The 24,576-nt window shown below is 36.2% G+C and overlaps 3 protein-coding genes and 1 pseudogene across 4 annotated transcripts in view; 2 read left to right on the top strand and 2 right to left on the bottom strand.

Moving 5' to 3' along the window:
• Window positions 1-7,232: 7,232 nt before the first annotated feature.
• cart3 (cocaine- and amphetamine-regulated transcript 3) lies at window positions 7,233-8,185 on the top strand. The gene is made up of 3 exons (XM_059523095.1): window positions 7,233-7,525; window positions 7,631-7,714; window positions 7,891-8,185. Exons 1-3 carry the CDS (start codon window positions 7,364-7,366, stop codon window positions 7,996-7,998), a joined length of 354 nt encoding a protein of 117 aa, XP_059379078.1. The 5' UTR covers window positions 7,233-7,363; the 3' UTR covers window positions 7,999-8,185.
• Window positions 8,186-10,369: 2,184 nt separating this feature from the next.
• On the bottom strand, window positions 10,370-15,244 carry LOC132124108 (protein CDKN2AIP homolog A-like). The gene is made up of 4 exons (XM_059534941.1): window positions 15,116-15,244; window positions 14,419-14,665; window positions 12,314-12,435; window positions 10,370-12,097 (listed from the first exon to the last, which is right to left on the bottom strand). The coding sequence occupies exons 2-4, from the start codon at window positions 14,661-14,663 to the stop codon at window positions 11,526-11,528; spliced, it is 939 nt and encodes a 312-aa protein (XP_059390924.1). The 5' UTR covers window positions 14,664-14,665; window positions 15,116-15,244; the 3' UTR covers window positions 10,370-11,525.
• Window positions 15,245-15,326: 82 nt separating this feature from the next.
• LOC132113030 (gamma-tubulin complex component 4-like) lies at window positions 15,327-21,439 on the top strand (annotated as a pseudogene).
• Window positions 21,440-21,927: 488 nt separating this feature from the next.
• The window catches only part of LOC132124134 (TP53-binding protein 1-like), a 28,440-nt gene continuing 25,791 nt past the window's right edge, over window positions 21,928-24,576 (bottom strand). For both annotated transcript variants that reach the window (XM_059534988.1, XM_059534977.1), the window contains 2 exons: window positions 22,313-22,449; window positions 21,928-22,194 (listed from right to left, as the gene is read on the bottom strand). In XM_059534988.1, coding sequence (XP_059390971.1) covers window positions 22,013-22,194; window positions 22,313-22,449 — 319 coding nt within the window. In that variant the 3' untranslated portion in view covers window positions 21,928-22,012. The remainder of the gene's footprint in view (window positions 22,195-22,312; window positions 22,450-24,576) is intronic.

The following is a 24,576-nucleotide window of genomic DNA, read 5'->3' on the forward strand; positions in this document are numbered from 1 at the left end:
TAAAATCCAGGCAAAACAGAGAAACAAATTGAGACATAATAGCGTAGCCGCTATTCCAACCAAGTAAAATTAATTAGTTTAACCCCAGCTAAAGAATAATAATGCACATTTGATCAGATATAACTGCAGTCCAAAATTATGAGATGCATTATTTGAATGCTTGGCCAAAGAGATGTGTTTTTAATGTAGATTTAAACAGAGAGAGTGTCTCTGAACCCCAAATGTTATCAGGAAGGCTATTCCAGAGTTTGGGAGTCAAATGTGAAAAGGCTCTACCTCCTTTAGTAGACTTTGCTATCCTAGGAACTACCAAAAGTCCAGCGTTTTGTGACCTAATGGAGCATGATGGATTGTAGCGTGGTAAAAGACTACTATGCGTAGCTACTACCTGTAGCTTGTTTATTGAAAATGCAGGACAAGCACCTAGCAGTGCATTACAATAGTCCAGTCTAGAGGTCATGAATGCATGAACTAGCTTTTCTGCATCAGAAACAGGTAACATGTTTCGTAGCTTGGCAATGTTTCTAAGATGGAAGAATGCTGTTTTTGTAATATGGGAAATATGGTTTTCAAAAGACAAGTTGCTGTCTAATATAACACCCAGATTTTTGACTGTAGAGGAAGTAACAGTACACCCATCTAGTTGCAAACTGTAATCTACAAGATTCTGTGTACTCTGTTTTGGTCCAATAGGTAATATCTCTGTCTTATATGAATTTAATAGGAGAAAAATATTGGTCATCCAATTTTTCCCATTTTTAACACACTCTGTTAGCTTAGATAATTTAGAAGTTTAATCTGGTCTCGTTGAGATACATAGTTGAGTATCATCAGCATAACAGTGGAAACTAATCCCGCATTTTCTAATAATATTACCAAGGGGCAACATATATATTGAAAATAGCAGAGGACCTAGGACAGATCCTTGTGACACTCCATATTTTACTGATGATAAATGAGATGACTCCCCATTTAAATAAACAAAATGATAGGACAGGTAGGATCTAAACCATCTTAAATCCTGTCCTTCAATACCTGTATAGTTTTGTAATTGAGATCAAGTGAAACAATCAGTGAGATGCAGCTTTGATCTGACAGAAGAAGCAAGTAATTTGTAATTTTAACAAGTGCAGATTCTGTACTGTGGTGGGGCCTGAAACCTGACTGAAATTCTTCATATGGATAAAAAAAAAATTTCAGATAATTTTCAGTTAATTTTTCAATTGAGCAGATATAAATGGAAAATTTGAAATGGGCGTTTACTTTGCCAGTTCACTAGGATCTAGTTGTGGTTTTTTAATAAGAGGCTTAATAACCGTCAGCTTGAATGGTTTTGGGACATGACCTAAAGATAACGACGAGTTAATGATATTGAGAAGCGGTTCTTCTGCTACAGATAACAACTCTTTCAGTAATTTAGTACAGCATCTAATAAATATGTTGTTGGTTCAGATACAGTGATAAGTTTATTTAGCTCTTCCTGTTCTATATTTGTAAAGGCACTGCAGTTTATCTTTGGGTGTGATGGATGAAACTGAAGTATTAGACACTGTAGAATCTACATTTGTTATTGTATTTCTGATGTTATCTATTTTATCAGTGAGGAAATTCTTAAAGTCATTACTATTACTGTGAGGGAATACTTAGATCGGGTGTCATCTGGTTATTTGTTAATTTAGCCACTGTGCTAAATAAAAACCTTGGATTGTTTTGGTTATTAAAGATAACAAAATATATTATTATAAAATTCTATAAAACAAACACAAACAAAAATGGATACAGACTGGAAATAGAGCAACTGAAAAATACGTAACACAAAACACGACACATGCATAATATATTTTAAGCAAGTTTGTTTTTTAAAAGGTCTTCATAAAAATGTCAATAATTAGAATATTTTTTTATTTTAAAACTCTCTGTGCCAGTGATTATATAGTTTATTTTTCAAGCAAGTTTGACTTTTAAAAGGTCTCTGACACAGCAGTTTTCTTGGAGAGAAGAATTCCTCTATTAATATTTATCATAGCAGTCACCCAAAGTTCTTCCTTTGAATTTCTTGGCATTTTCTGTCCCCCTCAGCCCGATTTATTCTGTTATGTTGGCGTTAGCTTAAAGATGTGACGCTTTTGTCTAAAAATGGATTTGAAGAGAGTAGGTGGAATGGAAGTGGAGTCGTTAAGCAATATTATAAAGCTTAATGCCACACACACGATAGCTATACAGTGCAATTACGGAGATAAGCAACTCCTCATCAGAACAAATAAAGCTTTGTAGGCAGGAACGAGTAGAGGCAGATTTTTCAAAGACCCCTAATTACCTCACAATGACGCACAACAACTCTATGAACAACTGCGGACCCCGGTATGTGCGGACAGCCTTTTTAACAATTTTGTGAATATATCAAACATACTTTTTGCGCAAAGCAGAAAAGTGTGGATGTAGAAAAGCTTTCCCTTTCTGTATTTGAAGTGAAACAAGGACAATTTGGTAGAACAAATAAAACCAATGCAATATGCATGTGACAATGTCAATAAAAAACAAACATTTTAACAAGACAAATGTCAATCCCATTAAAGTCAGCAATACTTGTTAATCCTTCAAGGGCTACACACTGCTGTTTTGATCCCTCAGAAGCAAAGATGTAAATGGAAGGGTTTAATTATTCATCAACTTAAACAGAAAGCATGAAAAAATGATTAAAAGACAGATGATTACATATGAGCTCAAGATCCCCTACCAAACCTGCATGAACAGAACATTGCACAGTGTTATTTAAAGAAACGTATCGTACCCTTAGCTTTGCTCTGTGTACTTTTTCCCTTTAATCTTCTCCTTAGGTATGTTAGGACAAATACAGACTTTGCAATCAAACAAGCTTGTTCACATCTGCTCCTCTTGTTTGGCTCTCATTTATCATTCTTTGCCTCATCCAGACCCTGAAACAATCGAATTGCTCTTTTGCTTTGTGCTTGATTATCTCATTTGCTCTCTAGAGAGTGTTTCTGATAGAGGGTGAGATGGGTCAGTTCCAGTCCAAATAGGCTCTTGCTGCTGTAACAGCTTGCATAATAATAGCTATAGTGATTTGCATTGTAGTGATAGTGAATTGTCTTGTAGGATGCCCAGGACATTGATGGATGCATCTGTTAAGGAAACACACTAACAGGCAAAGCTTCTGCTGTTAGCCTAATGACTGACGCAATCAGTGGACTGGAGTGTGGCCATCACTGACACATAAGATAATCTTTGCTGCACAGTGAAGTGACCTGATTCTGTGTCTCTCACCAAGCTGACATCTAAGCATTACCCACTGGCCACTTCACAGCTTGATTAACTGACTTGAGTCCCATTTATCAGCTCCATTTTGGGTTTAAGGATCTAAAGGCTGTCTGAAGCGTGACTGTTTGGCTTGTGTTTTGGGTCTGAGTGTTGACTCCCTCCCCATGACATAATGGGCAGTCTGTGCTGTTGGGTCTAGCACTAACAAGGGACCTCTGGCGCTGTGGTAAAGTGTTACAGCCCTCTGAGTAATTGACAGTTCAGATGCAGATATTTCCTCTCTCTGGGTTATCGAGCCCCCGTTGCTATGCTGAAGCTCTAAAACTGCATGTTTTTTTATTATCCTTCATAAACCAGATTTGATTAAAGAATATTCTTCTGAATTTAATCACAGCTCTGACTGCCTTAGCATGGGTTGTGAGTGTGATTTTAGTTTTATTCAGTTCAATAAACAAGAGTTTAATATTGAGTAACTGCAATTTTAGATAAAGTACATCGTCTAGTTTTACTTCACCAACAAAGCAGTTACACAGTGGTGTGTCGGTACTGAAGGGATTAATGTTTTTGAATGACTTGTTGAGGGAATGATTCAGTGACTCACTCATAAAGACAGGGCCTAACACAATACTTATGCTCGCAGTCTTTGCACTTGACCAGTTGTCTACTATTTCCTGTATATTCAGGTTAGTTCACCCATAAATTACAATTCTGTTATTAATTGCTCACTGAATAGACAGGAACAGAAAGCTTTCGGATTTCATCAAAAATATCTTATTTTGTGTTTTGAAGATGAATGAAGGACTTACGGGTTTGGCACGGCATTAGGGTGAGATTTTTAAGATTGTAAATATCCTTACAGCTTTTGATTTTCCATTGGGACCTACTTACATCATAGTTTTAAAGTTTTTACAGAGCTTTATTTTGATGTTTAGATAATTAGTTAATACTTTGCACTTTAAAATGTCTGACCTTTAAATGTCTGTTCAGTAGTCCCATTTAGTAAATATGATGCTTCTAATTAAGTCATAAAAAGCAATTGCAACACTGTACAAAAGACACATTCTCATCTCAGCACCAAAACAATGTGCAACTCGTTTTACAGTACTGCCAAATTAACAACATACACTAGAAATGTCAAAATTTTGGACCACATAAGTTCTTGAATGTGATGAATGATGGGATACACTTAGTCTGAAATAGGCCCAATTAATTCTATCATTCCTGATTAAATCAGTATTATGAATGAATTGGTTAAATACTTATTAACGTGACGATACAACCTGCAGAAAGCATCATTGAAAAATCACCACTATTAATGCACAAATTTGTTTATAATACTATTTTTATTTTTATTTCCATTTTTTCTTCTCCTTCCAATCTATTTTTAGCATTCAGATCATCATAACAACTGCTGATGATTGGCTGGAGAGTCTTAAGAATGAATCCACCAAGCTGATGTGACACAAGTATGTCAGGTCTTAATTCACTTATAATTTTTCGACATTAGAGAGGCAATCAGGCCGTAATGCACTTAACTTGATCACCTGAGGGAAAAGGGAAATCACACACCCACACGAAATCAATTCAAACGCAGGGTCTTTCCGGCTCAAGTAATTTGACTCTCTCAGGAGGATTCATAAGGTAGAAAAAGGGTGGGAGATCACTGACACGCCAGCCAAAGGAGAAAACAAACATCTTTGAACCAAAACAAATGTGCCAAGATCTTAGAGTTTGGAAGAATACTTAAATAAGTCAGGAAGATAATGAATTCTGATCTCTCCCACACAACACTCCTGCATATTCTTTGAGATTTGCCTTCAAAGGACAAAACCCATCTTCTTCTTCACTGCATATACAAACAGCCTCCTTTAGTGGCTCAGGAAGCTTGTTTCTAGAGGCCAGTAATCTTAATGGAAACTTAAAAGTGAGAACTTAATATTAAAATATGTCAGACTTCCTTTGTTGTGGCTATTTGGCAGAAGATATGTTATATCCTCAACTAAAATCAGAGCTAAACCTTATTAGAGGGTGGCAAAACCACTCTGAAAGATTGCAGCAAACTACCATTTACAAACTGACCAGTCAAATTGTGAATGAAGTCTGCATGCACAACAGCATGAAAATGCTTATGAGAAGTTTACTGCAAATGTCAGTGTGTATTTTAGGTTTTGTTGCTTTCAGCCATTCTCACACTTGGTCTGGATTTGACACCCTGTGGCAATCCTGTCCTATCAAGTAATCATCTTCTCAAAAATGGTCTACAATGTTTTCACAGGAATGACACCCTCAGGATCTTATTTTAGCAGTGTGGAGAAATGTTATGAGAATTATGACTGAAAAGCTAAATGTTTTGCTGGTGTTAAACCACTGACATGCGTCCTTATGCATATGAACTATCTGCCTGCACATACTTTGAATATTTTTTCTTGGAAGAAGATGAAAATAGAGCTCATTTGATGTGAGTGGTGAGCAAAACTACCCCAACAGTGGTCGTATTAATAAACAGGTAACTGTGCTGAGGGGAAGTTTCTGACAGGCAATAATACATGTGGTAATTGGACTGATATGACTCATGCAGCCCACAGAGCAGTCAGACGGACCTGGTTTGATTCCTGCCTCTAACTGCCAAAAGATCCTCATGAAGTAACTAAGACCAGATCAAAGCGAGGCTTAGCTTTGCATTAATCAGCAGGAAACAACAAAATAACACGTTCTGTGCCTAGAATAGGATTAATCAACAAAAATGGGCAGAGCATCTTCTATAGCAGCAACTTCTAAGTGAATTTGATGGCCATTGAATTTGTATTAACTAACTCTTGTGTGTAGGATTTATTTATTTATTTTTTCTGGTCTTTTGCGGGTTTTCTTTTTGGCCAGCTATTGATGTTCCTTTTTCAAAAAGAGCTGCGCCTGCTACACAAAAAGCTGACAAACCTGAGATGAATGTAGAAAGCAGGACAGCTGGTATAGAGGGACACTTAAACTTCACCATCTTCATCACAATTGTGTATATTCTTCCATTACTAAAAATAAGTATTATGGTCATGCTAAACTTAAATGCCCTCATCTCACTGTTTTTCTTATGGGAATACAGATAAAAATGGGCCTCTTTCAAATAACTTTTCATTGGAATTGTTTTTTAAATGTTTTAGGGAGGTTTTAAAATCATTGTCATCAATAGAAGAAAGAGTGGAGTAAATTGTCACATTTATTATTATTACTATTTTTTTTTATTCTAATAATTTAATATACTGATTTACCACCATAATACTTTACTAAAGCTGTTGTGTAATAAGCAAACACAGTGAAAAGTATTTCCATAAATTGCAGGTCGGGTAAAAAGTGATGTTTCACATGTCACATTTTGCTGTTTTATTTATTGTTTCATGATGAAAATGTCCAGTTTAAACCCAGTACTGTCGTAAAACTTTTCTCCCAGTCTGTTGGCTGTTTCTAACAGGCTTCGGGAAATTTTAATACTTTAAAGTTTGCATGTGTGTGTATGTTTCATTATATTACAGTTTAAATGTTGTATAGAAAGCCCATAATAAACTGTTTAACCTGCTTCATTGTGACACATGTTGACCTTCTAAGGCATGTTGAGTTTGAAGTTAGTGGAACAGGTGAAAAGTGTTTTGGAGACAACATTTTAAGATTTTTTCAAAAGTAAACCTGGATGCAAACTGTGTTAGAACTTGCTCATCTCCCCTTTTCCAAAAAGGATCTGGAATCTGTGTCATACTGCTATTTTTTATGAAGGCGATGTGAATACAAACATTATGCTGAAACATTCAGTAAACTGAATCATATATAATAATGTGTAAACATTTCCAGCATAAGACTTGTTTTCCTCCCCTCAGACGTCTTTCTGTCTTGTTTTGGACATAAACTCGCCAGCTTTACGCAATGAGTCATCGTCGGCGTCCTTATTACGCATGGACAAAAATCAATGTGTAAGGTGGAGCAAAAGAAGGACTGAAGTGAGTGGTGTGTCAGTGGAGCAGATATAAGGTGCTTGGACCGCGGGAAGCGAGTGTTCATCTGAATCTCAGTGCAGAGGACGCGTTCAGTCTTGGCTGTGACCATGGAGAGCTCCAAACTCTGGACCACAGCGATGGCATGCGCGGTGCTGGTCTCCTGCATTCAGGGTGCCGAGATGGACTTTGACAACGAATCCGACTTAGAAACAAGAGCTTTGAGGGAGTTTTACCCAAAGGACCCGAATCTGACTAACGAAAAGCAGCTCGTAAGTATTGCGCAATTCTCGGCGCATAGAAAACAAATGATGTTCCCTTCTTTAAAAGATTTTAATGATACTTACTTGCATTAAATGATCTGAACATGTTCACAGCTCGGGGCTTTACATGACGTTCTGGAGAAACTGCAGAGTAAACGCATCTCACTTTGGGAAAAGAAGTTTGGGCGCGTTCCGACAGTGAGTAGCACAAAACAGTGGCTAGTCTTATGAGATTGATGTGTCTATTTTGATATTTAAAATAATGGAAAGTACTCTGATGCATAGATTAAAATCACACATTTAGGATTTACATTTGCTATTAACAAAACACTGACAATGGTTTCTTTTACGTTTCCGCTTTGCTTTCACATCAGTGCGATGTCGGGGAGCAATGCGCCATCAGGAAAGGATCGAGAATCGGCAAAATGTGCGACTGTCCACGTGGAGCGTTTTGCAATTACTTTTTGCTGAAATGTTTGTAAAGATACAAACGGATTGTGAATTGGAAATAAACACGATATTGCAGAGATTTATATATTATGTGATTTCTATTTTTATGATTACGAAGTTCTATGAGAAGAACAAGTGAATTTGAAAGATTGTTTAATTATTTGCTGCTCTTGATGTGTAATTAAACCTGAATAAACTGGGTGGACTTTTGTTTTCTAAGGCAGTCTGTGTGTTTCCTCTAGTTAGTATAATACATGTTTCATGGAGGCATTTTAAACAAAACGTTCTGAACTGCAAAAAAAAGCTTAAAAACTTGCTAAAGTAATAATAATAAAACGTTTAATTAAAAAAGCTTAAGTTTAATTGCTAGAGTAATTGCTTTAATTTCTAGTGATATAAAACTGGCAACCTGCAGTAAAAAATCATATATATATATATATTTCAGTGGAATATTTCAACCAGTTTGACCTACAGATGAAGAAAATTGAGTTAAAATCAACTAAATTAAATGTAAAAATGAAATATAAAATGCTAAACAAGAATAAACAAGAAAGTTATTGTAACGCTCAATCACTGAAGAAAATTATGTAAAATATACTGCCATTTCTGGTTGTAAAACAAACACAAAATTATGATTATATGCCTATAATATATAACAGACATTTACACTGTTCACTTACAAGATATTACATATTATATTACAAGAAAACAATGGCAAATTTGTGTATTTAAGCCATTCTTTCTGAAATTACACAAATCAAGGTGATGTTTAATAAAACCCATTCCCTGAAACACCATCATTACAATTAATGATGAGTTTCAGAGTTAGTGTTTTATAGTTTTTCAGTTTTTTTAAGTTTTCAGTTCCTTGTAATTTTGTTCAGTTTGTCTCACACATCTCGTTCCATCCGCTTGTATGAATTCAACAGCATAGTTATAACAAGGGTTCAAAATATGTGACATTTCTGTTTTACAAAAAGCCTGTGACTCATAGGAGAGAATGAGAAAAAGTGCAGTTAGTACAAGCTGTCCCATGATTAGCTCAGAGCTTGCAGCCAAGCAGAAAAACACACCCGAATTCCCTCAAATGTCAACCAAAGCCGGCACTTAAATGGGCACTTTCACTCTTTGTTAGCTTAATTTACAATTGTTAACATTTTACAGATTGCCAGCAGAAGAGGATGATGGGAAATATGCATCTGCTGTTGCTTGCTGGCACTGCAAAACAGGTCAAACACAGATCTGCATAAAAATAGTAGTTGATGGGTCTAATTTTATATAACACCAGTCAAACCATCGTGCACCCTCAAGCCATGTAATTTTCAGATATATCATGATTGGTCATCGTTCAGAGTTATTCATTTGATTGTGTAATTGCATTTGGGTTGCTGGAGAGGAAGCAAATTGATTATGTGGAGTAAACATGAGCAAAGCTGTATGCCATGTGTAATAAATCTGTCATTTGCTTTAGATAATAATTTGATATTTTGAGAGATTCAAAAAAAGACAACTGAGGTTACATAAACATTTTTATACTAAAATGATTATGCCTGATAGGGGATATATCCAAATAATTGATACACAACAACACACATTTAGGGTGAATCTAATGATACCCATTTAGTGTTAACATTAATATCACTCTGTGAAAGAACATTTTATGCCCTATTAATGGGATCCTGCAAAAGAAAACTGGTAACACTTCAGTTATAGTTTTAACTTTACCTATTAACTAGTTGTTTATTAGCATGCATATAAGCTGTTTATTAGTACTTATAAAGCACATATTAATGCCTTATATAATTCTATATTCCTTACCCCACACCTAAATGTAACAACTTCCTTACTAACTATCAATCATCAGTAATTAGGAGTTTATTGAGGCAACAGTTGCAGTTAATAAATAGTTCATAATTAGAAATGGTCCACAAACTAAAGTGTTTTAACAAAAAATAATTTTCAGTTACAGCTTCAAATGGCTTATCACTAGGGACCAACCATCTATTCATAACTATAATTTGTATATACATAATTTGTCTTTTGATCTCTTTTTTTACAGCAAAGTCCATCTCGAGTCTTTAAAACTGTTAAAAGCAATATACTGTTGTCAAAACAGAACACTGACTTCAAGGAAATCACTCCCTCTCACTGTTACACTGAAAGAGAAGAAGTAAAAAAAATAAAAAATAAAACAGTGTGATCGAAGCATATGTAAGCTTGTTAAACATTTACACTTTTATTTGCAATTAAAAATTCATAAATCCATATTTATCTTAAGCTAAATTAGTGAAAATGGGCAACTCCAAAGTTTTAACTGGCTTATGTCATTGCAACATTTTAATAAAATCATTTTTATTTATTTATTTATTTTTGTCATGAGGGTCTTGGGATGATGTGTGCCGAGTTTCACGTGAATCAAACCAAAAGGCTTGGAAGAGTTTTCATTTTAAAATCGCTGAAAAATCACCCGAGGTAAACTGTAAATCTCCAATCTTTTGACTACAGACAGTTATGAACTCTAAAGCAATTGTCCCATATAGTGTCCGATTATGAAACATCCCATCAAGTTTGAGATTTGTCGAGATTCAAGATTTTTTATTTTTTTAAATGTCACTACCAAATGAAACGAAGACATACGGATAGATGAACATGTCACATCTTCTTATGAAATCAGAAAATAAACCCAGTTATACCTCAAGTAAAGCTAGCAGTTTCTGAATCAGAGACAGAGATACATTTAACCAAACACGTACACTTCACTGATACCCTTCTGCTTGAACATTTAACACTGGACTGAAATGGACGGCAGCTTTAGTTGACATTCAAAGACTCTGCCCAAAGGTCCACAACATGATAAAACCTCATCACAGTGTATGAGAAAAAAAGTGGTTATGACACGTATTCATGAATAAAAACTGTCCAATACATGTGAAGCAAGGGAAAAATATAACAGTGTCAGGAAATTAAGATATGAGATCACGTTAATTTACTGTATTATTACTGTACTATTATTTACTGTAATATTTTCTTTTAACAATCAAAACTAAGTCTAACCATTATAATTGTGTTATCATTCATGTATTAATCCAAAATGTATTTTGTGAACATTATCTTTTTAAATATTGGACATGGACAAATCCAACCACTGTCAACTACAGACTACAGTATATTCTCAATGTAATGCTTTAGAAATGCACAAAACAAAAGCTATTGACATTTCATTAATTGAAATAGCAGCGTTTGAAACCACAAACGTTTTTAGGGTCGGACTGAACTATAACCACAGTTAATGGAAGTTTAACAAACCGTTCTAAACCGCAAACCCACAAACAAGACTCTGAAGCAACAGCATAAGCATTTTACAAGGCACAAAACTATTGGTTCTTAGTCACTTAGTCACAAACAGCTATAAACCTTCCAGTCTTTCTCCATAGTGCCATTCTGAATGAGAATAACTGAAATCTGAACAAATGCAACTCTTTGGAACTGCGGTGAAAAACATCTCCATGGTTGCCACAACTGAATCTACAGCTTTACATCAGCGTGAAAGAGTGGAGCTCTACTGGTCTTCTTGAAAGGGGTGGCTGAGAGCTGGAGGGAAAACCTGGCTCCTGGCTTGTTCGTCCAGCAGAACCAAATCGTCAACGTCTCGTCCTCTGAATCTGCGGTGGCAAACTTTCACAGTCACTTTTTGCCCTTGAAACACTTTGAGTGCTTCTTTGGAGGCCATTGCCCTGGCGGCAGCCTCATCGCGCCCGTAGCCCGTACCCATGTAGACGGTGCAGCAGCGCAGTTCACACACCTGGCCTTCTTTCTGGGTACGTCCCGTAGGCAGGTCAGGAATGTCTTTGAGTGGAACAAACACACAGGTAAGACTGGCCTTGCATGACTCCACACAACTGCGCAAGATTTCAAAGTGTTCCAGGTTGGGGCCAAAGCCACCAGCAGACACGAGCTTCCAAGCAACCGCCTTATAGAGTCGATTAAAAAAGGGCTGGTGTTCTGCAGAAGCGCCTGGCGCAGGGCCAGATTTCACAGCACTGGCAGCTGGACACCCAACACTCTTCAAATGAGCTTTAACATCTGTATCACTGGGTTTAGCCTTCTTACTCTGGCAATCAGCTTCCACTGCTACAAAATACAGTTCAAGTGATCAAATCATTCTGTATTACTACAGTAAAATCTGTCTGGGGTAAAATTACAGTTGAAAATATATTCATATTGAAAAGTTGTAATAATATTACAGTATCATTTTATTAAGATATTTATTTTAAAAGCATTGAAAAGCTTACCAACTCCAAATGTTTAAACAGTAGTGTATATTAATTCGATAGGTAGCCCATATACCTGAAACTGCAGGTCTTTTTGTTTTCCCCATGATTTCATCTCTAGTTCTTCGCACAGGGGCCTCAGTCACAGTGATTCCTTCTGCCATCTCATTTACCTTGTCCATTACAGGCTGTGGATACCTGCAGTAGAAAAGATTTTTTTTTTTAATTTTATTCTTTTTTTTTATGTAATCTAAAAGGTTTTTAGTTAAGTTTTTATGAGGATAAATAATAGAATGTATTTCACACAATTATCCCCTTCAATTTAATAGTATTACTATTATATGAAATCTATGACACTTATTGTCTTCTCACTACATCTAAATACAGTGTAGGGTTCGGTCAGTCATATGCTATATAATGGATAAAACATTTTAATGATGAAAAAGAGCTTGTCTTATCAAAAGCAACACTTAATAATATCTCAAAGTAAGTTTGTTTTTAAAGGACACTTGTGTTTCACAAGGTTTCAAAGTTGTGTTTTTGTCAACATCGTCAGACAGTCATTAAAATGTAATCAAATCAGGGAATATCAGGGGCAGCTGTTACTCTAAAGGACCCCCTCGCCACATTCCACCTCTGCAGAGCACATCAGTGTCAGACAGGCTCTGGTAAGTTTTTATAATTTTAGAATATTGTTTTATTCTAATGTTATTATTTCCCAACAGAGAAAATAAATCGGCTACTACATGAACTCTGTTTGTTTTGTGAAAGAAATGCCAAATTTTCAAATGATGATGAGTTGATATTAAACATGAAGTCATCATATTTGTGTGGTTTTCAAGTCATTTTTACTTATATTAAATATAAAAGTGTTTCGTTTTTCTAATAATGATTAAATGCTAAATATGTGACCTGACAGCATAAATTGCTTTTGTGGATTGATAGTCATGACTTCTAGCAGAGTCAGGGTCGAGGGAACATTACACTGGATGAAACATATCTATACATAATACAGCTTGTTTGTATTCAGATCATTTTTGGATCATTTGTCAAGATGTTTAAATGTGAATATTTTAGATCCTGGTGAATGTAAATGGACAGAGGTAACAACTGTTTTGTTTGTTGCTTTAAAAGTTACCATGTTATTAGCAGATGCACAGCAGACACTGTTCTGAGATGAGAGAAAATAAATCGTTTGTGTCCCAATGATATATCAAAATACTTAAATGTGAATCTGGAATAAAAGCTTTATAAACAATAACATACCCACTGTTTGTTGTATTTGTTTTAATACAGTAATCAATTGATTCAATGTATTTGATAGTTAAAATGACTACAAATTCAGGTTTTTGTCACCACCGTCAGATGTGTAAACCCCCGTCAGTTGAATATTTTGATAATATTTCCTTATATTTTATATTTGTTGAGGAATTGTTGGTCACATATGAAAATGTAAGCTGTCTGCTAACATGAGAATATATTTTAAAATGTTAAAAACATTTTAATTGTTGTATTGCAAAATAAGTGCAAAAAAATACGGCAAGGTAATAAGCACATTTTGATAAAAAAAGAGAAAAGTTAGCAAAGTTGAATCAAAGCATAGCTCAGTAGCTTAGTACATATAAGATACATAAATGTGGTTTCATTTGTACAAGGTTTTATTTTTTAATATGGCACCCTGTTTTGTCCCACCTCTCAAGAATCAGTGATACTTCAATATTAACTTTAATACTGGACATTAAAATAAAAGCGTATTCAAGTCATTTTATGTATGCATTGTGCACTACCTTTCAAAAGTGTGGGGTCAGAAAATTTTTTGTATTACTTTTTTAAAGAAGTCTCTTATTCCTAACAAGGATACATTAATTTGATTAGAGAAATATTGAGAAATATTTTAACACATTTAAAATAACTTTATATTTTACTATATTTTAAAATATCATTTAATCCTGTGATGGCAAAGCTGATTTTTCAGGAGCCATTACACCCATCATTACTATCAAACATTTTTCAAGATACCTTGAAGTATGTATTCAAAGAGTATTTACATTGAAACAGAAAAAAAAAAACTTACCAACCCCAAACTTTCAAAATAAATAGATTCATTGACCCACTAACAACTGAAATTAGAAATGCATTTTGTGCTTATGAAAATAAAAAATATCCAAAAAAGACAATTACCGACAGCCCAAAAACACATGGTTGGCCCAAACCATGGACAGAGACAAAAGTCTGTACAAACTAGAACTCGAGGTCCCAGGTTTGATGGTAGGAAAGAGCTCCATATTGCGCAGGACAAACTCTCTTCTGGCATGCCACTGTTTGTTTGTCTCACAGGGTCCTCTTAAAGAGTCCAGCCAGTTCTCCAGCTGAGGATTCTGACCGAGGAACTCAGAGACGACGTCTCCTCCTCTCTCCTCCGCCATCACTGGAAACATGAAAAACAATCAAGTAAACAGCAAGTTAAGGTTAAGGTTCAGGGCATGTTTCCAGCGACAGACAAACAAACAGTTCATCAGCAGTAGGCAAGATATTAATGCTGCAGACTGAACACTTTACACATAAACAGAAGTACGTTATGTAACCTATTTTAATTTGGCATTAGAGCTCTCAGAGTTAATTGTAGTTTTTGGCTTGTTTATATTCGAGTTCGGACGCATTATTATTTTTATTATTATTATCATTATTATAGGTTATCACGTCATAATAACCGAATAATTTTAGTAATACATTAAAATTAGCACTTAGTTTACCCTGCAGGGATTTACATGACTCTACGCTTAACTTCAACGAGTCCAAACAGTCGATCAAAATATATAATATAAATGAAACAAAACAACTCCACAACAGATCGTTAAGAGAAAAATAAGCAGTTTACCTCTAAATGTGTTCTCTGCAGGTGAGACCTCATCAGCTGTATGTGGTAAGAATATAATATTTAATGTGTGAGTGTGGTGGAGCTGGTTTAGCGCTTCGCGCTAGCTTCGGGATCTGCGTCATCAACATGCGACCGGGGTTTCGGCGGTGCAAAAATATTAATGATGTATATTTCATTTGGATACGCCGTCTGACTAAGAGGCACTGACAAAATGATCCACGAGCTGCTGTTGGCTCTAAGTGGATATCCTGGGACAATATTTACGTTACCTGGAATAAACGCAATGGATTGCAGGTAACGTATTGAATGTAATTTTAAACGTTACTCCGTCAGTGATGCCTCTAATAACATTTGTGTCTATACTTGTATTACAGACTAGATAAACTGCAATATAGCTGTACAGAAGTACCACAGTAATGTTTAGCTGACATGCAGTCTTTTTATTTTATTAATACATTTATATATACACAATTTATATATATTAAAAAAAATCCCCTATTGTGACCGTGATAGTTACATTCAGAGAATAACGTTACCGTGATTTAGCAACAATACATGAAAGGTATTACCATGACGCATGCGCAAAAACATGGTAATATCATGGTATTTTGAATTACTGTAAAAAAATAACATGTCCATGTCAGTATAATGGGAATCAATTGTTGCTGATCACAGGTGTCCCAGGACCTTCCGTTCCTCCACCCCAGTGAGACCAGTGTCCTCATCCGGCTCTGTAAGATGGGCACTGACTATGTGCGCTTCACAGAGTTCATAGAGCAGCACACGGGTCATGTCCACCAGCAGGTAGTCTGAGAGAAGTCTACATGCATTGTGTGTGAAGCACATGATCAGATCAAGGCTGAAGTGTGAGTGAGTTCTTCTTCATGTCTCACAGGAGCATTACTGCAGCCAGCCGAGTCAGACTGGGCTTCATGGCATTTACCTGCGGGCGTTCTGCAACGGCCTCAACTCCATGCTGCAGCCCTATCGACAGGCTTTACTTCACCTTGAAAAAGAGGTTTTACATTTGAAGTCCTTATGGTGCTTTTATGGCCACATTTTAAGAAAATATTAAACATTTTCAATATTTAAAAACTTTACATTTTCCCTACAGTTTCTTGGTGATCCACACCTCTCCATTTCTCATGTAAACTACATGCTGGAGCAGGTAACTCAAAACAGTTTAGAAGTTTCACCTATACATCCCTTCCACTGAATTATGCTGTATTATCTAACTGATCTATTCACACTACTGTTCAAAGGTTTGGGACCAGTCATTTCTTTTTTAAGAAATTAATGCTTTTATTCAGCAAGAATGCATTCAATTGATCAAAAGTCACAGTAAAGACAAAATGTTAAATTATCTTATGTTTTAACCTGTTACATAAGAAGTAAGTAACATAAGATTTATAAAAATAAAATACCATGGTTTCCAAAATGCTGTGAAGGAGCACAACTGTTTTCAACATTGATGATAATAAGAAATGTTTCTTGAGTGCCAAATCAGCATATTAGAATAATTTCTAATTAAGAATGATTTTTCTGACTTTACTGAAGACTAGACTGATGACTGCTGAAAATTAAGCTTTGCATCACAAGGAAAAAATTTTTTTTTAATAATATTTCACAATATTACCTTTTTACTGTATGTTTGATCAAATAAGTGCAACCTTGGTAAACACAAGACTTCTTTTAAAAGCATTAAAAAAATCTTAACAGCCTCAAACTTTTGAACAATAGTCTGTATATAGTTGTATAATATTTTTTAACTATTAATTTTGATTATATCAAATTACACTGCCGTTCAAAAGTTTGGGATTTTTATGATTTTTAATGGAGTCTCTTATGCTCATAAGGCTGTATTTATTTGATCAAAAATACAGGGAAAAAAAACTGTAAAATTGTGACATTGCGGTTTCTAATATTGGTTTCTTATATTAATATATTTAAAAATATAGTTTTTCTGTGACGCAGTGCATTTTCATCAGCTATTACTCCAGTCAATGTCATTCTGAATTATAAATCAGTGCTGATTTATTATCAGTGTTTATTATCTGCTTAATATTGTTTTTTAACCTGTGATACATTTTCTCTTCAATTCTTTGATGAATAAAAAGTTTAAAAGAACGGCATTTATTCAAAATAGAAATCTTTTCTAACTATATAAGTCTTTACTTTGGCTTTTAGTCCATTTAACACATCCTTGCTGAATAAAAAACAGCATCACAGGTCCCAAAAAATATTAAGCAGCACAAGTGTTTCCAACATTGATTATAAATCAGCAGTTTAGAATGATTTCCAAAGGATCATGTGACACTTAAGACTTTAGTAATGATGCTTAAAATTCAGCTTTGATCACAGAAATAAATGATATTTTAAAGTATATTAAAAACTGTTACTTCAAATTGCAATAATATATAGCCTTTTTGAGTGTAAGCAACTGATTTTAACATTAAAAATCCCAAAACTTTTAAATGGCAGTGTAAGTCTCAGATATTTAATATGAACCCCAGTGTATATGACTAACTTGCAGTTCATTGTGTCGTTTAGTTTCAGCTTCTCTTCCCCTCTGTGATGGTTGTCGTTGAGACCATCAAGTCTCAGAAGGTTGGTAACTTGACTGGCGCCACTGGTCTGTGGTAAATAATCAGAAAAGTGCATGGTTGGAAATAATAACCTTTCTGAAACTTTCTTGTTTCACCAGATTTATGGCTGCCAGATCCTAGAGACTGTGTACAAGCACAGCTGTGGAGGCCTGCCTCCTGTCAGGATGGCCTTAGAGAAGTGAGCTCTCAAAAACACAACTGAAAACCCCTAATGCACGTGGCGGTCCGACGTAAGACACACAGTTCTATTTTTACTGCTCTAATGGTAGTGTCTGCTTCACAGGATTCTTGCAGTGTGCCATGGCGTGATGTATAAGCAGCTGGCTGCGTGGATGCTGCACGAGCTGCTGCTGGATCAGAGCGAGGAGTTCTTTGTCAAGCAGAGCCCCAGCGCGGGTGGAGCCACAGCTGCACAGGAGGAGGAGGAGGAGGAAGACCTGGGGATCGGAGGGCTGAGTGATTTGGTGAGCTACTAAATATCTAAGTTTCTGTGATCCAGGGCAGGCCGGGTCATGTGATATCTTAAGGCCCATTCACACTAAGAGCGATAACGATAAAGATCTTTATAGTTGTAAAAGTCGTTCTCAATATTAAAGAATAGCACAGCTATCCACACCACAGCTGTAACAATAAAGGCACAGAGAAACGATGTCATTGGAATCACTTTCAGATTGATTTTTTCCAGCTGATGAACGATAAAAACATTGACACCCAAACAGAATCCATTCTCCTTTAACAAGCTTGAGAATTTAAAGCGACAACGCATGTGTTTAGAATAAACAGACGATATCGTCCGCTGGTGTGGATGCTAATATAGTTACCTTTAGATTTATCGTCCTTGGTGTGAACAGGGCTTTAGTCTCTTAATGCATAAATTACTATATGTACATGTAAACAAGGAGGTTCAAGGCTCAACAATAAAGATTTAAAAAAAATTTAAACCAGCCCAGTTGTTTAAAATTTTCACTCTCCCTGTGAATATTTTCAAAGGCACACTGAAATAACACAAAGGCAGATTTTATCTTGGCAGCGCTTTTTTTTTTTTTTTTAATAAATGAATTTATTATATTCTTTTATTTCATTAAAAAACATATCAACAAAATCACCTGTAAATTATACAACCATAATCTAACTTCATAAATTCATCAACAAACGTTTTCTGGATGCAAAATACTGCTGATTTGTTTAAAGTTCGTTAACAAATGCTGTTTTCAAGGCCTAAAAATATATGAAATAAAACCAATTTACACTTTCAGAATGCCTCCAAAAATAAACGGGTCCCTAGCAAAACGTCTACTATAATGACCAATTTTTATCTCAGCAATGTAATTTTATGTATTTTACCTTTATATTTATATTAAGCTTTCTTTAATAATGTTACAAATAATAACAGTAAAAACATACAATAACAAAACAGCTATAATTAACATCATGGACCTATTTCTGAATGCAAAAGAAATACAGGCATAAAAGAGTAAATAAATAAAACCACAACTGTCTTTGAATGCTCATCAGTGGAGAAATGGTGTGGTTGCATACCAGAGCCAAACTCTGTCTGCTTGTACATTCATGGCTGTGAATTATCATGATTGATTCATTTTCTAGGTTTATATTGTCTTCCTCTGTAGAGACTGATTGAGGAAGAGAACATGCTCGCTCCATCCCTGCAGCAGTTCTCCTTGCGTGTGGAGATGCTCCCCTCATACATACCTGTTCGAGTAGCTGAAAAAATCCTCTTTGTTGGGGAGTCGGTGCAAATGTTTGAGAATCACAACCAGAGCCCGTCCTGAGCTGGTGAGTGGAAGAGCGTTGTTGAGGTGTGTTGTGATGGTTTGGTTTGTAACGCTGCCCTCATGTGGTTGCTCAGGGTCTATTCTGAAGCACCAGGAGGACATGTTTGCAGCAGAGCTCCACAGACTCAAACAGCAGCCTCTCTTTAGTCTGGTGGACTTCGAGAATCTTGTGGATGGCGTTCGGAGCATAGTTGCTGAGATTTGTCCTATCACTAAATTGGTATTCAAAGGTGAATCCCACTAAACATCTCGAACATCTCTGGGTCGTAAGTTTATTTTTAATCAATTAGGATTTTTGAAATTGTAACATTATTTCCACGCATAGGATCCTTCATTGTGTTCCCTATTCATATTACTGTAATGTGAATAAAAGGTCCCATTAGTTAACATTAATATTTATTTACAGTATTTATTGATATTAAAATTAGTTTGTTAGCTTGTATTAATTGAACAATATTAATAGATAAAACGTTTGATTTTAATAATTTGTTAAAAGGAATCGTTCACCCAAAAACCTAGCCCTAACCCTCCACTTCCAAACCTGTGAATATTTTTCGTCTGTTGAACACTAAAGAAGATTTTTTTTGAAAAAATTAATAACTAAACCGTTCATGGTAGCCATTGACTTCCATAATATTTTTCCATACTTAATAATTGATTAAATTAACATAATAATAATAAATGTTAAATTTAAACGAATGTAACCTTATTGAAAAGTGTTCCCAAAAATAGTTTAGTTTGAAATATGTGTTGTATTATATTGGTAATGAGAATCTAAAAGATGATAAGATCAGAGGCTGGGCTTCCACCATCACAGAAAATCTGGAAATGTCAGGAATAATTAGAATTCTCATTTCACTTTTGGAAAGTCCATGGAAATGAATAGTCTCAAAAAAAGATACATTTCCAAAGAAATCCTTATATACTTTTTTCAAGCTAAATTATGTGCATGTTTTCATGAGATTCACCCAAACTAACAGCACGACCACATGTCTAGATGCAATTATGTGTGTCTTTGTTCCCCCTGCAGCACTTATGGTCCTTGATGGTTGAAGAATCTGATCTTTTGGGACAGCTGAAGGTAAATAAAGAGCAGTTTGTTGATGATGTGCTTTTGCTTTCACAGTAAATGTTTTGTTGTTGTTTTAGATCATAAAGGACTTCTACTTGTTGGGGCGAGGTGAACTGTACCAGGTCTTCATTGACCTTGCTCAACATATGCTGAAAACCCCACCATCTGCCGTTACTGAACATGGTATTAAGAGACTTTTCTTATAAATCATGAGGTCACCCTCTTCTTTCCTCTACATAATTTCTCAGAATTTGCTTTGTTTCAGATGTCAACGTGGCATTTCAGCAAGCAGCTCATAAAGTGCTGCTAGACGATGACAATCTTTTGCCCCTCCTGCATCTCACCATAGACTACCAAGGGAAAGAAAGCAAAGGTGTTGCATGCTGAGTAGCATTTCTATCCTTCACCAACCCTTTCAACGTATTAAATATTTCACAGACTCGGATACTTCTGCTTGCAGAAGCTTCTGGGAATCGAGAGGGCACCACTCCACCACAGGAGACTTCTCCTCGTGAGGCTCCGCCTACTGGCTGGGCAGCACTGGGATTGGCTTACAAGGTTCAATGGCCCCTGCATGTTCTTTTCACTCCCGCCGTGTTGAAGTAGGTCATTGTTTTATATGACCAATTTAATAACCATTATGAATACCACAGCAGCTTATATGAAGTTAACCCTTTCTTGGTTTAGGTATAACGTAGTTTTCCGTTACCTTCTGGGTGTGCGTCGAGTCCAGTCTGAGCTGCAGCACTGCTGGGCCTTACAGATGCAGCGCAAGCATCTCAGATCAAACCAGACGGATGCCGTTAAATGGAGACTCCGCAACCACATGGCCTTCCTAGTGGACAACCTTTAGTATTACCTTCAGGTTACAATCTGTTGTAATCCTCTATTTGTCTACCTTTCAATATGCATACTACACACATACTAAAAGGTCAGCTGTTTATTTCACGATTTACCAAAGGATGATTTATTTTGTGTGTGTGTATTACTTCTCAGGGTTTTAGTCATCAATCCTTCCTGCTCTTCAAGATTCTTTCCAGTGTGCGTAACCACCAGATAAACTCTGACTTGGCACAGCTGCTGTTACGACTCGACTACAACAAATACTACACGCAGGCAGGAGGCACGCTGGGAAGGTAGGAGTCAGTGATGCTAATATGCATTATTAAGCTGATTCATGTAAAAATGAAACTGTCAATTTGTGTCCAGCTTTTTCTGCACTCTCATCTATCTTAAACCAAGATATTTTAGAGAAGTACATATATTCCTTGAACGTGAAACACTTAAAAATTGTAAATACAAAATGCTTTATGAAATAAAACAGACACGTGAATCACTTTTTTTTTATTCTTATAAAAACTATTTACAGTAAAATGCATGCACTAGAACACGGAGGACGTTTAAAAGACACCAGAGGAATGATGGTTTATGTGGAAGGGTTGTGACAGAATTCAGAGTTGCTGTCATAGCTGAGGCACTTTCCACAGACCAGGCTCTGAATCAGCCACTCCAGAGACACAACAGGCATGTCCGCGGCCACACGTTTCAGTTCCTCAGATGGACATGCAGACGATGTCACTGCCAGGTCAAACTTCACGTTTGGAATGTCTGTCAAAAATTGACATCGCATTATTCCACATGGTTTTTCTAATCACTTTGTCACCAGTTTTTTGCACCAGCTCTATATGTTTTTCCATTGAACTACCGTAAGTGTACTATTACCCACCAGAAAGATCTTCATTTTCTTTATGGTGATGAACTTTTGCTGCACCACCCATGGAAAGCAAAGATGTCCACAAATCCACACGATCCTCCGATATGAGCACCACCTTCAGAGCGGTGAAAGGGTTACAGCGAGAATGCCTGAGGACAGAGCAAAAATTTGTGTTCATAAAAGAAAACTCAAGCTTGCAAGACTGTTCAGACGGGCAATAAATCATTTTGTGTGTGTGTGTGTTTTGTAATCAACTCAAATTTGTTCTGTTGTTTGTAGTCTGAATAACAATCCAAATCAATTCCATATGTAATAATTATTATAATAATAATAATGCAGTTTTTGTAACTGTCTTCTCACTCTCAATGTTCTACAGTACAATATAAAAGCAAATATAAGTACTAATACTATGTAAAAATAAAGCAAGTATAATAACAGCATAAGATTAATATGTATTTTTTTATAATTTCTTAAAACAGAGTTGGAAAATTTCTGAAATCAGTTTTTAAATCTTTTGGAAGTTGGTTTATACATTAATCAATCTGATTTTGGGAAATGCGATTTGATCTGAACAGTCAAATTAGATTTAGTTTTTTTTCCTCTATATTTGAGACATGACCAGTTAAATGAAGTAGTCTACAGCACTGTTTGAATTCACTTACTTCACATTACATTTTTATTTAATGTTGAAAGCGGTTCAATAAAGCGTAAAACCGTATAGGCTTGATTCAGTTTTGAAAATGTTTCACTATGGGAATCGCTATGGACGTGACCAACTGCTGAAGCTCCTATGACACTTGACCTGTGACCAGGCTCTGACTCACGTATATCAGTCAGGTTGACCCCTGCCAAAGTCATTTACACTTTTTTCCTGGGAGTCTCCAGCAAGCTCTCTTAGCACATCCTGACTTTGATTTCACTAAACTGTTGAACAGACGGCCCGTCATTGGACCCTGAACATGAGGTTAGTTGGATGGAATTGTGTTGAGTGGTGATATAACAATTAGAATAGTTTCCGCATTAAGGCGAAGTATTCTAATTAGCCTACTGTGTCTTAAATTACTGCGGTAGGTGATGTCAAGTCAGCTAGAGGTTTAATGTGTCAAGGCGAGCCTTCAAAAGGTTTAATTTTTTTTTAATGACTTCTTATGTCGAGGACCCACACCCCCACCAAAGGGAAAGAGTCAAAGATCAGGGAGGTTGCATCCCACACGTGTCCATCCTCATGAGTTACCATCTTGGACAGGGACCCTCACCCCATGTGCATCGTGTATTGCTCCAAAGCACACTCAAACTTCGCTAGTGGATCCACAAACATTAACTCACTGTGTGGCATTGCCAGTGGAAATCTTAAAAAGGAGGCTGAGAGTGGCTGTGGCTAACAAGCAGGACCCTTTTCTGTCTGGAGCGGCCACACAGTCTGCAGCGACTGACCATTTGACGCCAGCCAGTATGAGCTGGGCAGACATGATGGAAGCCGAATCCCCGGATATGCCTCCACTGTTTGAGGGCCTGCTCATGCAGGAGGAAGGTGATCAGGGGGACAAGGACACAGAGGGTAAAGCTAACTCTGATCTCAATTTGGACATGAATAACGAAAATGAGGAAGACAACTCCCTCTTTGCCGTCCAACAGTCTAGGCATCTGAGCATGAATAGCCGCTTTTCCACTGTTGGGCCAATGCAAGCCAGGGCTTAAAAGGGGCAGGGCGGGGCTAATAGCCTCGGGCCAAAATATCGCTGCGTTTCCACAGTCGGGCCTGAAGCTCCGCTGCGCTTCACTAAAACCTGCCCTTCACACGCCTCTCAGGAACAACGTCATACAACCCCTTTGTTTCACAAACTAACAGAAGTTATCAGAAAACAAAAAAATAAATCACTGGAAATAGCGCGATCACAAAATGAACATGATAAAAGTGGCCGTTTGTTTAGATGCTTTGTTAAATATTTAAATTCAAAAGCATCGATGTTTTACTATAGAATAAGTGATACATTGATCATAATGAATTAATTTATCAGCACTCAAAATTAGTCACACAGAAATAAAATGTATTTCTATTTTATTAATTTTTAACGCTGAAGCGTTATGAAAATAGCCTGCTTATTCAGTCGAGTCCGTTTCTGTTTATTTGTAGTCACAGTAGCCAATATAAGTCACATATAGAAAGAATGATGATTTCTCTATTTTTATAAAAGCTCCCGAACAAAAAACATTATTATATTTTTATGACATAGGCTACGTGGAGCTAAACTCTTGAGACGAGACTTGTGACAGAT

Source organism: Carassius carassius, chromosome 3 (genome assembly GCF_963082965.1).
Source record: "Carassius carassius chromosome 3, fCarCar2.1, whole genome shotgun sequence".
Classification (NCBI taxonomy): Eukaryota; Metazoa; Chordata; class Actinopteri; order Cypriniformes; family Cyprinidae; genus Carassius; species Carassius carassius.